We start from the raw sequence: 10,899 nt of genomic DNA on the forward strand, positions 1-10,899 counted from the left end.
AAATATAAATTTCAAGACCAATGGCTAGAGATTGAATTATTTAAGCCATGGTTACGCAAAGTATCACATGATATAAATTCATTTTTTTGTTCATTTTGCGATAAATCCATGAGAGGTGATTTATCGAAAATTTATCGTCACGCAGAATCCAAAGCACATATAGAAATATGTAAAATTAAAACAGAAACAAAGAATACAAACGAAAATATAAACATAACAGATGATTCACTTTTGTCGTTTGAAGAGCGAAAAAAAATAGCAGAAATTCGATATGCTGCATTAATTGCTGATAAAAATATTTCGCATCAAACTGCAAAAGAAATCCTCAACTTTTTTCAACATATTGGAAAAGATCCTAATGTGTTAAAAAGCATGAGCATGGGCCGAACAAAATGTAAAAACATTATTACAAATGTTTTGTGCCCAGTTGAAACAGATCGTGTCGTCAATAAAATTCAGAATACAAAATTTTCAATTTTTATTGACGAAACATCTGATATAACTAATGATAAATGGATGACTTTTCTTGTTCGATACGTTGATCCAGAGACATTAGATATTCGCTCACAATTAGTTAAATTAATTGATATTGATGCCAAAGATTCAAGCGCAGAAAAGTTGTTTCAGGCATTTAAATGTGAAATGTGGAAATTACAGATACCATTTTTAAATATCGTAGCTTTATCATGTGACAATGCATCTGTTATGACAGGAAAACATTTATCGTTTAAAAAAAAATTAGAAGAAATATGTCCACATTTATTAACATTTTCATGCCCATTCCTCCGCATTAGCAGCGCATGCTGCATGTTCTAAAATGCCTGCATATTGCGAGGAATTTCTAAAAAAAATTGCTACTTATCTCAATAGCAGTCCAAAACGTACGGCTATTTTTCGTGAATTTTGTGAGTGTTTCCAAGAAACAAATCGCAAAATATTGAAATTATGTGATACGCGCTGGCTTTCGCATTATTTATGTATCGAAAGACTTCTTGAATCTTGGGATACAATTAAATACTTTCTTACTGAAATGATTGTGAGCGAAAAAACAAATTCTGGAGAATATCTATTGTCTATGATGAACAACGTAGAGATAAAAGCTTATTTTCTATTTTTAAAATACGTTTTGAATTTCTTTAATGCATTTAATGCATTTTTTCAAGCATTAGAAACAAGGATTCATTTATTGCATCCAAAATCTTTAAACTTTCTTTTCCAAATCTGTCGAAATTTTATAAAAGAAGAATATTTAAAACCACTTTCTCCAAATATTATATTCTCCTTAAAAGAAAATCAAAAACCTACTAATGAAATTATTTTGGGATCAGAATGTGAGGAATATCTGAACGAATTAACTCTGAAAGGTCACATAAACATAGTTACAATTGTTCGAGAGAATTGTTTAATATTTTATGTGACTGCTGCAGAAGAAATTCGTAAAAGATTACCTCTAAATAATATATTTTTATCAAAGTTACAAGTTTTTAGACCATATATAAGTTTATTTGATAACAATAGAGAAACATCATTCAATGATGTTTCTTTTATAGCTAAAACTATCGGCGGTTTTGATGAAGATGATTTAAAGAAGGAATGGATGGCCTTACCATCAGATTTTACAATGGAAGAAAAACAAAACTTTTCTAAATTAAATTTCGACAGCATGTGGAAAAAAATTTTACAAAATCGACACAATAATCTTGCTAAATATCCCAATTTAACAAATGTTATAAGTACTATTAGATCTCTTCCAAATTCAAATGCCGATCCGGAAAGAATGTTTTCTCTTTTAAATAATTTAAAAACAAAAAAACGTAACAGTTTTTCGTCAGCTACTGTTAATGCTATTTGTGTATTTAAATCTGCATTAAAAACAAGAGGCGATACAGCTATCAAAATGAAAATTGATGAAAAGCATTTGTCTCTTATGTCAGCGGATAAATTATATGTTACCGTTGCTAAAAAAAATAAAAGTATTTTAAGGTTACATGCTGCAGATACTATTGACATAGCTGGCCCCTCATCTCATAAATAATAAATTTATTAAAAACATTACGCTTGTAAAAGTAAGTACGTGAAAAACATCTTGTCTGTGTAACAGACATCATATTTGTGGAAAGCAAAAGTATTAAAAACATCTTGTCTGTGTAACAGACATCATATTTGTGGAAAGCATAAGTATTAAAAACATCTTGTCTGTGTAACAGACATCATATTTGTGGAAAGCATAAGTATTAAAAACATCTTGTCTGTGTAACAGACATCATATTTGTGGAAAGCATAAGTATTAAAAACATCTTGTCTGTGTAACAGACATCATATTTGTGGAAAGCATAAGTATTAAAAATATCTTGTCTGTGTAACAGACATCATATTTGTGGAAAGCAAAAGTATTAAAAACATCTTGTCTGTGTAACAGACATCATATTTGTGGAAAGCAAGAGTATAAAAATTATCTTGTCTGTATAACAGACATCATACTTGTAAATGACAAAATAATGCAATGTGGTATAATAGGGCTCTAGGCGAAGGTCCATATAAAAAAACCTAACGCGCCATTGGTGATACCCCGTGGGTGGTGTGGAAAATCGCCACACTCCTTAAATTTTTTTATTTTATTATTTTAAATGTATATGTATGGAGAAAACAAGTTCAATTATTATATTAAATAGTTTTATAATATATTTTTGTCATATAATTAGTATATATTTATATTTGTATATATATTTGTATAATATATTTATAATATATATATATATATATATATATATATATATATATATATATATAATAGACACATACATATTATAAACATATTATACGATAAAAAAGCTGTAAGAGAAACATTGAGCGCATATCGAGATATCGAGGAGCGAGCAGCGTGTAGCGTCGCGCGTCGGCCGTCGCTTTCGTTGGTAGGAAGAAGACAGAAGACTGTATTCTGTCCTCTTCTACTATCCGAAGCTAGCCGAAGCGCCGAGCTCACACGTACGCTTACGCTCACATCCTCATTACCCCCTCCACGCCGTGTTGCATGTTGCTTGCGGCGGAGATCTGGCAGCTTTGGTTCCATCAAAAACGGCAGCGTTGCCCCTCTCAGGCTTTTCTTTGCCACAGTCAATACTGGGCATAGACTTATATAATAGACCAAGCCAACCGTGAGAGCAACCCACGCTGGCACAAAAGTGAGAGAGCAATAGCTGGAGTTGTGCTCTCTCTGTCTAAATGTGATAAGGTGGGGATAAAGGAGAGAATAAGATAGAATAAGATATAGTGCCTTCTCCGCCTTCTCCGTCTTCTCCGTCTTCTCCCACTCTCTCTCAAATATGAGAGAGAGCGGACGACTCCATCACTATCTCTGTCCTTCTATGTCGGCGTGCGTGCGCCCATAAGATGGCGCGGTCTATTATATAAGTCTATGATACTGGGTGCTTTGCAGCAAGGAACATAGGCGACACTGTGTGGCACAGTGTCAGACACAGTGGGTGCATTCAGAAGCACAACCGCTCACTGAGCGGCTAAGTAGCACTCGACTGTGATTGGTGAATTCAAAGATAAAAACCAACCACATTCAATTGCTACTTAGCCGCTCAGTAAGCGCTTGTGCTTCTGGATGCACCCAGTGCTTTCCAACAACGACACAGCGAGGCACAACTCGACACAGCATCGGTGTAGAGTTTGAGTGTGTTCCCTAGTCATTGAATAATATTTTTTAAAACTATCCGTGTAAATTGTTATTGTAATACTTTAATACTAATAACCTTTTATATCAGCATTAGTTTTTGTTTTTATCATTACCTTATTTTATTGCTTTCACACTTTAAAATTATCCTAGTGAAAAATTCTAGTGAAAATACTAATGTAGTCCGCAATGGTCGAGTTTTGCGTTCCAACAAACACCATGCGCAGTGTTTGAGTGTGTCGCACTGTGTCGCACTGTGTCACCTTGCTGGAAAACAAACTATATTGACCTGTGCCTAGGGTAACCAGCAACGATTGACCAATCAGAGTTCTATTTTGAATTAGCTAATTGGCGACGTGGTCAATCGGGTGCCACCCATGTATATTCATATATCATGACTCGAAGAGAGAGAGAAAGGAAGAGCGAGAGAGAGAGAGAGAATAATTTTTAAGATTCTAACCTAATGGTGTAAAATAGTTTAAAATACGGTAATTTTTTGAATGTTTCTATGCAAATATACAAATAAATGCAGATAAAAAAGTGAAAATAAAAGGAGGTTCCTGATAGTTGTTCTTGATAGTCCTGATTAATCCATTGGTAAAGAAAGAAACATTTTGCTTATATTTTAAAATGGACGATAATGCACGCACACTTTATTGTGGAAATCTAAGCGATAAAATAACTGAAGATATTCTCTATGAATTGTTCCTACAAGTTAGTATATATCTTCGTATATTAGAAATGAAATTATTACACATTTATATGAATATCCTATTAATATCTTTTTCACAAATTAGATAAAGACAAAAGTAGTTCTCTAACTTTTTTTCAAGTATATTCAAGTATATTCAAATAATTTTATTAATTATTATATAATTACTAAATTTTATATATGTATATATATATGTATACATATATATTATAGCTATTGTAATTTTATTATAATTATTATTTTTTTTTAAATAATACTTATAATAAAATAACATCATAATAAATGCAATTTAATTATTTAAATAAACATTACAAATATTTTATACAATTTATTTGCTAATCTTTAATTGCAACTTGATTTGTATACACTATATTTTGTATTTAGTGCAATATATAAATATAAAATATATATATATATATATATATATATATATTGGATACTTTTAAGAAAACATTGTTTTTAAAAATAGCAAGTTATTAAATATAAATTATATAGATAAAGTTAATACAAATATTTTTGTTATATTAGGGGGGTCCTATACAAAAAATAAGCATTCCTAAAGATCGTGATGGCAAACAAAGACCATTTGCATTTATCACATATAAACATATACATTCTGTGGAATATGCTTTACGTTTATTTGATGGTACAGAACTATATAATCGTACCCTTAATATGCAACTGAGGAATAATGCTGAGTCACTACAAGTGGAACAATCTTTGAATCCTGTTCGCAATATAAATCACATGTTAGAATTAGGGCAACAAATGATCTTAGGAAATTACCCTGCACTGCAGAGTGGCGGTGGAATGTGTTTTGCACATATTTCACAAAATATTCCGACATATCCAAGACAATTGGATACAAACTCTGGCAATGATGATAGGAATAGAAGAAATCATCCTTATCAAAGGAATAGAGATAGAAAACAAGAGAGAGATAGAAATCAAGAAAGAAACAGAGACAGAAATCGAGAAAGAGAGAGAGAAAAAGATAGGGCAAGAAGCAGAGAACAAAATGATCATTATAGAGATGAGAGATCACACCATAATAGAGATAATTGGAATAGCCATCGTTCCAATGGCTATTCCCGATATAATGACAATAGGAAAAGATGGGCTCATTAATAATAAGGATTTTTTCATCTGTTATTTACTAATTGGTTTCTCAATTTCTAAATTTAACAGAAAATAAGCATAGATTTCATTTTTCTTCTTCTCTTTTGCTTTGAAATAAATATATTATAATTTTATTAGAAGTCGTAATTTTCAGTATATAACTAATTTTGTAAATATTTATAATTCTATTTACAATTCTACTTTTTAATATATAATATATAACATATACTGATATATATATATATATATATATATATATATATATATATATATGTGTGTGTGTGTGTGTATGTATGTGTAATACAAGTAAATTCCATATAAATTGCTAAAACAAATGTGTTTTTGCCATATTTAAAATTCTATTGAGAAAAATTTATGTATCATAAGGGAGAAGAATACCATTACTATATCATTAATTGAAGTTAAAGGAAATCTTGTGTTTTTGTTTATTATTATAACAAAATAAACATGTATCATTGATGACAATCAACTTTTCATGTGCGTTATTATATAAGTACACTCAATATGCTATTTTAATTACTTATAGGCTTTATTTTTGTATCTACATCACACATATTGACACAAACATTAAATATATAACAAATGTTGTATGATTTGTACTGCTTCTGTATGTTTTTTTTCTTTTTTATCCTTTTACCTTTAATAATATGGGCAGCTTTTTGTGCTAACATAAGCACAGCTGCATTGATATTTCCGCTTGGTAGAGACGGAAGAACCGATGCGTCCACGACATACAAATTTTTCATGTTATAAACTCTACAATACAAATATAATATTTGTATATACATAATAAAAATTTTATCGTAATAAAAGATTTGAAGTATTTAACATATACAAATGAGTCAAATGCAAGATGCAAGTATAATAAAAATATATGCTCTAGTCAATTTAAAATTGGTAAATAAATGCAATAGATTTGAATTTTTATTTTGTAAATCAGCATATTATTTTATTCTTTTTAAAGATTCTAATCCTGTTATATATAATTTTTGAATTGTAATTTAAAATCATTTTTCTCTCTCATTATATTGATAAATGTAATGTAAAAATCACTATTTCTTTTTTGGTTGATTTATCAGCCTTCCAGCATTAACAAAGCACGCATTGTTATTACATCTCCATCTTACATTTGATTTATGTTAATCTTTCGTTTTAATTGTTTTATTCTTTTGTTTTCATTTGTTCTAATTTTAATTTCATCAAATAAATAATACCTGAATGATTTATCAACAACATCACTCATACGGCATGTACCAATTGGATGATAGGATGTCAATGTTAAATGTTGCACATAACACTTCCAATACTCTCTAGTGTCAAATGTATGATTTTCACAGCCAGGAAAACATTTCTTGTTGAGAGATGCACCATAACCTTTCAAAGCATTCGTCTTCAAAAGTTTCTTTATAAAATACAATCCTAAACATATATAATATTGATTAGAAAATATCTATATATTTGCATATACATAAATATATATATATATATATATATATATGCATTTTTACTTTTTAATATACTATGTATGCATTTAATTACCTTCTATAAGAGTATCAATATCTTCCTTATTCGATAAATATTTTGGATCAATTAGTGGTTCATCAAATGGATTGCTGCTCTGCAATAGTAATTCTCCACTACTCTTAGGATGTAGTAAAACAGGAGCGATTGTAACTGTATTTTCGTGTGAAAGAGAATCAAAATATTTATTATAAACCTAGAAAAAGAAATATATAGAGAAATAAGATTTCTCATAAGAAATATTTGAATATTTTATTTTCCTTTCAGTTCCCTCTATTTTCTATTCTTTATTATTTGTATTTTTTTATTTTATATACTTCATCCGAAATTCCCATTGCTCTTTTGAGAATGAAGCCATAGTCTTTTGCTGCTCCAAGAGGTAATATCATTAATTGCAAATCTGGTACTGTGGATTTATTTGTATGTAAAGCACTATGAAAAGTTCCTAATACTTCAACTCCTGCTGATGTCCATGGTCCTAAATAAATAGATAAATTATCTTTACAATGATGTCAAAATGTAACAATTGCAATACATATGTATTTATGAAAATTACTTATGGTCATATTATTATTTTATTCATCTATTACTATAACTACTAATCACTTGGCAATCTAATGAGAAATAAAAAAAATTAACTTGTGAAAGAAGCATTACTATGCACATTTATATACAGGGTGTCGCAGACCACCCGTATCAGCCGAATATCTCAAAAACTGAGCGCGGCAGACAAAAATATTTCAGACAAAAGTTGTAAGGTTTCAAGTAACGCATTACATGGCGACATCAGTATGACCTTGAAGAGTGTTGTCAAGGTCACGTAAAGGTCACCTTGAATTCTGTAAATGGAAACCCCAATTTTTTATTGCATTTAAAATAATTTCTTAATTTTACATAAACCGTAAAATATCTTGTAAAATATTCATTTTTCGATTATCTTACCTTAATACTTTTATGTACAAAATAATGAGAGGAATCAATTGGTGTAAAGAAAACACATAATTGTTTCGAAAGAAAAAATGTAATTTGCAATTAAATTTTTTTTTTCGAAATAATTATGTGTTTTCTTTACACCAATTGATTCCTCTCATTATTTTGTACATAAAAGTATTAAGGTAAGATAATAGAAAAATGAATATTTTACAAGATGTTTTACGGTTTATGTAAAATTAAAAAATTATTTCAAGCTTCATAACTCGGAAAGTACTTAATGAAAACTAACTTAATTATAGTGTTTTGGAAAGCTCTCGAGATGGGCTACAAAAATGTGCAAAAATATATAGGATGTTCCTTTTAAAAAAATTGAAGTGACCTTCACGTGACCTTCAAATGACTCTTCAAGGTCAAACCAATGGTACCATCTTATGGCCCCCTCGAAACCATACAACTTTTGTCTGAAACATTTTTCTGTAAAACGTATTATTCGGGAGATATTTGAGGTCGTTATTTAAAATGGGACACCCTGTGTATATATATATATATATATATAGTTTTGATATATTTGTATTAGCAAATTCTTACCTCTTCCAAAAAGGAAATAATTAAGAGCTGACATAGGATTAGAAATATCAGAAAAATTCAGTCCAAGACTTGTATTAAGCATAATCAAATCGAGACCAGTTAATATATGATCCATTAAAGTCTGACCAACTGGCAAATCATTAATCACACTAATCTAAATAATGATAGTTATTACAGAAAACAATAAAAAATGTAATGAAAAATAGTAATTAAATAATTATTTCATTTTAATTATTTCATATAAGATTTATCATCTTATATATATCTCTATAATAAATGTATACTGATCTTTTTGAGAAATGAGAAAATTTTATTATATTATTAATATAAGTTATGCAATATATGCTTGTATATAATGTGTTATTCTAAAATTTTCATTATGACAAAATAAGACACAATAAATTATAAATTGTAAAACAAATATGTTTTAAATTGGTTAATAAAGATTACTTACATTCAAATCCTCTAAGTGTTTCTTTGGTCCAATTCCAGATAACATTAACAACTTCGGGCTCTCAATTACACCAGCACTTAGAATAATTCCTTTTTTTGCTATTGCTGTATATTTATTACCAAATCTAAGAAATTCAATTCCTTCAGCTTTATCCAAATTCACTAGTATCTTTAATAATTAATTAATTATGCTTTGTTATGTATTTCTTTGATATGTATATTGAAAAAGCAATGTGAAAAATGTTCTTCAGATTTACTTTGTTGGCACGTGCATGAGTAAGTATGGTCAAGTTGGGATAACTAGATTTCTGATGTAAAACTTTGTCTGAACTCCATCTTCTGCCATTTTCCATCATCAACTGAGCTTTCATAAAACCTAAATAATAAACATTATTGTAAATAGAAATATAACATGCAACTGAAATACTTTATATAAGAAATAGATACCTGTATCTAATTGCAAATTCATGTCGCCTACATCATGATATAATTCTTTTATTGCTTCCAAAAATACATCAGCAAAATCAGAGCTCCATCTTAATTCACTAATGCTCACTAATTTATTATTCTTTGCAATTGACTCTAAAAATAATTAGATAAAATTTATAAAGTGTAAAAAAATTTAAGTATAATTTAAATATATCTCTATATCTGATCTATAAATATATATGTGAGTGTGTGTGTGTATGTACACACACATACACATGCTATATAGATTAATATGAAAGTTTCTTTTATGTACCCATAAAATCTGGAAACCATATTTCATAATCCAGTCGATGTCCCAATACATAAGCCATATAATTTAAGCGACTTGTTCCTCCAACAATTTTACCTCTAGGCCATCTGCTTTGCTGTAAAAATCTTTGTGACAATATATGTGCATCATTTTTCAATACATATTTCAACATATATATTTACATTGTTAATTAAACCTTTACATGCATGTTCTTGAGGTACAGTAATATATTGCCAATCATAGGCAGTTTTTTGAATCATTGGTGCCAAGAGTGGTATATCAAGAAAAAATGGTGCAGTACCACCTGCTTCTAGCAATAATATTTTTTGCTTATCCTCTGCTAGCTGTGTCGCTAGAATTGTACCAGCGCTACCAGCACCGACTATAATCATTCTGATTAAATATACAGATAAACAATATAAACTACATTTTTTAAAATAGTATAAATAGATAAGTAAAATAGGAAATTAGTTTTGGAAATATAGATATTAGATATACGAATAAGAATAAATATAAAGAAATAAAATTGATTATTCTATTATTTTAAATTATTGAATTATTTTTAATTTAAAAATATATTCATTGATATGATTGTTTTGATATATTTTATATAAATAATTATAAGTTCTTATTAGATAAAATGCTTTTGCATTTATATATTTTATTATTTCTTTATTTCAATTTTTATTCTAGACTGTATAACCTACCAACAATATAATCATATTGTTGCATATCTTGAACATTATTATAAAACCATTGCAAAGATATATCCAACACATATGCAAAATGAATATAAAAAAGAAATATCGTCGTAAATGTGCCGATAAAGACAGACAATAGTGATTTTGTAAAAATAAACATTTTGATTAAATTGCCACTAAGATAAAGGAAGACAAATTCTTCATTCTTCTATGACAAAAATTATCCTTTTAAAATAATAATAAAACCTATAAGGGTGATGTCCCATGGCGCGTATTGTGATACGTGTGTATCGGGCGTATCGAGCTCCGACCAATGGCTGCGTTCAGCAGGAAAAGCTGCTTTGCAACTGTTGTAAAATTCGTGAATCTGATTGGTGTATGCTCTTAGATTCAGTCAAAATTAAGAGCATAGACCAATCAGGCTCACGAA

The 10,899-nt window shown here is 29.0% G+C and overlaps 2 protein-coding genes across 4 annotated transcripts; one reads left to right on the forward strand and one right to left on the reverse strand.

Moving 5' to 3' along the window:
* The first annotated feature begins 4,054 nt into the window (after positions 1–4,054).
* Positions 4,055–6,133, forward strand: LOC145962906 (uncharacterized). The gene is made up of 2 exons (XM_083084388.1): positions 4,055–4,396; positions 4,923–6,133. The coding sequence occupies exons 1-2, from the start codon at positions 4,313–4,315 to the stop codon at positions 5,520–5,522; spliced, it is 684 nt and encodes a 227-aa protein (XP_082940514.1). The 5' UTR covers positions 4,055–4,312; the 3' UTR covers positions 5,523–6,133.
* On the reverse strand, positions 5,948–10,774 carry LOC145962905 (glucose dehydrogenase [FAD, quinone]). 3 transcript variants are annotated; one of them, XM_083084385.1, is made up of 11 exons: positions 10,476–10,774; positions 9,951–10,150; positions 9,772–9,883; positions 9,477–9,611; positions 9,287–9,405; positions 9,031–9,198; positions 8,577–8,730; positions 7,373–7,533; positions 7,074–7,251; positions 6,749–6,953; positions 5,948–6,290 (listed from the first exon to the last, which is right to left on the reverse strand). In XM_083084385.1, the coding sequence occupies exons 1-11, from the start codon at positions 10,627–10,629 to the stop codon at positions 6,047–6,049; spliced, it is 1,830 nt and encodes a 609-aa protein (XP_082940511.1). In that variant the 5' UTR covers positions 10,630–10,774; the 3' UTR covers positions 5,948–6,046. The 3 variants fall into 3 exon arrangements, with proteins under 3 accessions (XP_082940511.1, XP_082940512.1, XP_082940513.1); XM_083084386.1 differs by having other exon boundaries at positions 9,951–10,161; positions 10,716–10,750; XM_083084387.1 differs by having other exon boundaries at positions 9,951–10,161; positions 10,476–10,611.
* Between the last annotated feature and the right edge of the window lie 125 nt (positions 10,775–10,899).

Source organism: Camponotus vicinus, unplaced genomic scaffold (assembly GCF_025532165.1).
Source record: "Camponotus vicinus isolate PSW18456_S1 unplaced genomic scaffold, iyCamVici1.0 SCAF_12, whole genome shotgun sequence".
In the NCBI taxonomy this organism is placed as follows: domain Eukaryota; kingdom Metazoa; phylum Arthropoda; class Insecta; order Hymenoptera; family Formicidae; genus Camponotus; species Camponotus vicinus.

Coding starts and splice junctions, on each gene's coding strand:
- LOC145962906 (XM_083084388.1), top strand. CDS start 4,313: ATGGACGATAATGCACGCACACTTTATTGTGGAAATCTAAGCGATAAA. Junction 4,397..4,922: donor TCTATGAATTGTTCCTACAA/GTTAGTATATAT, acceptor TTGTTATATTAG/GGGGGTCCTATACAAAAAAT.
- LOC145962905 (XM_083084385.1), bottom strand. CDS start 10,629: ATGTTTATTTTTACAAAATCACTATTGTCTGTCTTTATCGGCACATTT. Junction 7,534..8,576: donor TTATTTCCTTTTTGGAAGAG/GTAAGAATTTGC, acceptor CTATTTATTTAG/GACCATGGACATCAGCAGGA. Junction 6,954..7,073: donor TATTGATACTCTTATAGAAG/GTAATTAAATGC, acceptor ATATATGTTTAG/GATTGTATTTTATAAAGAAA.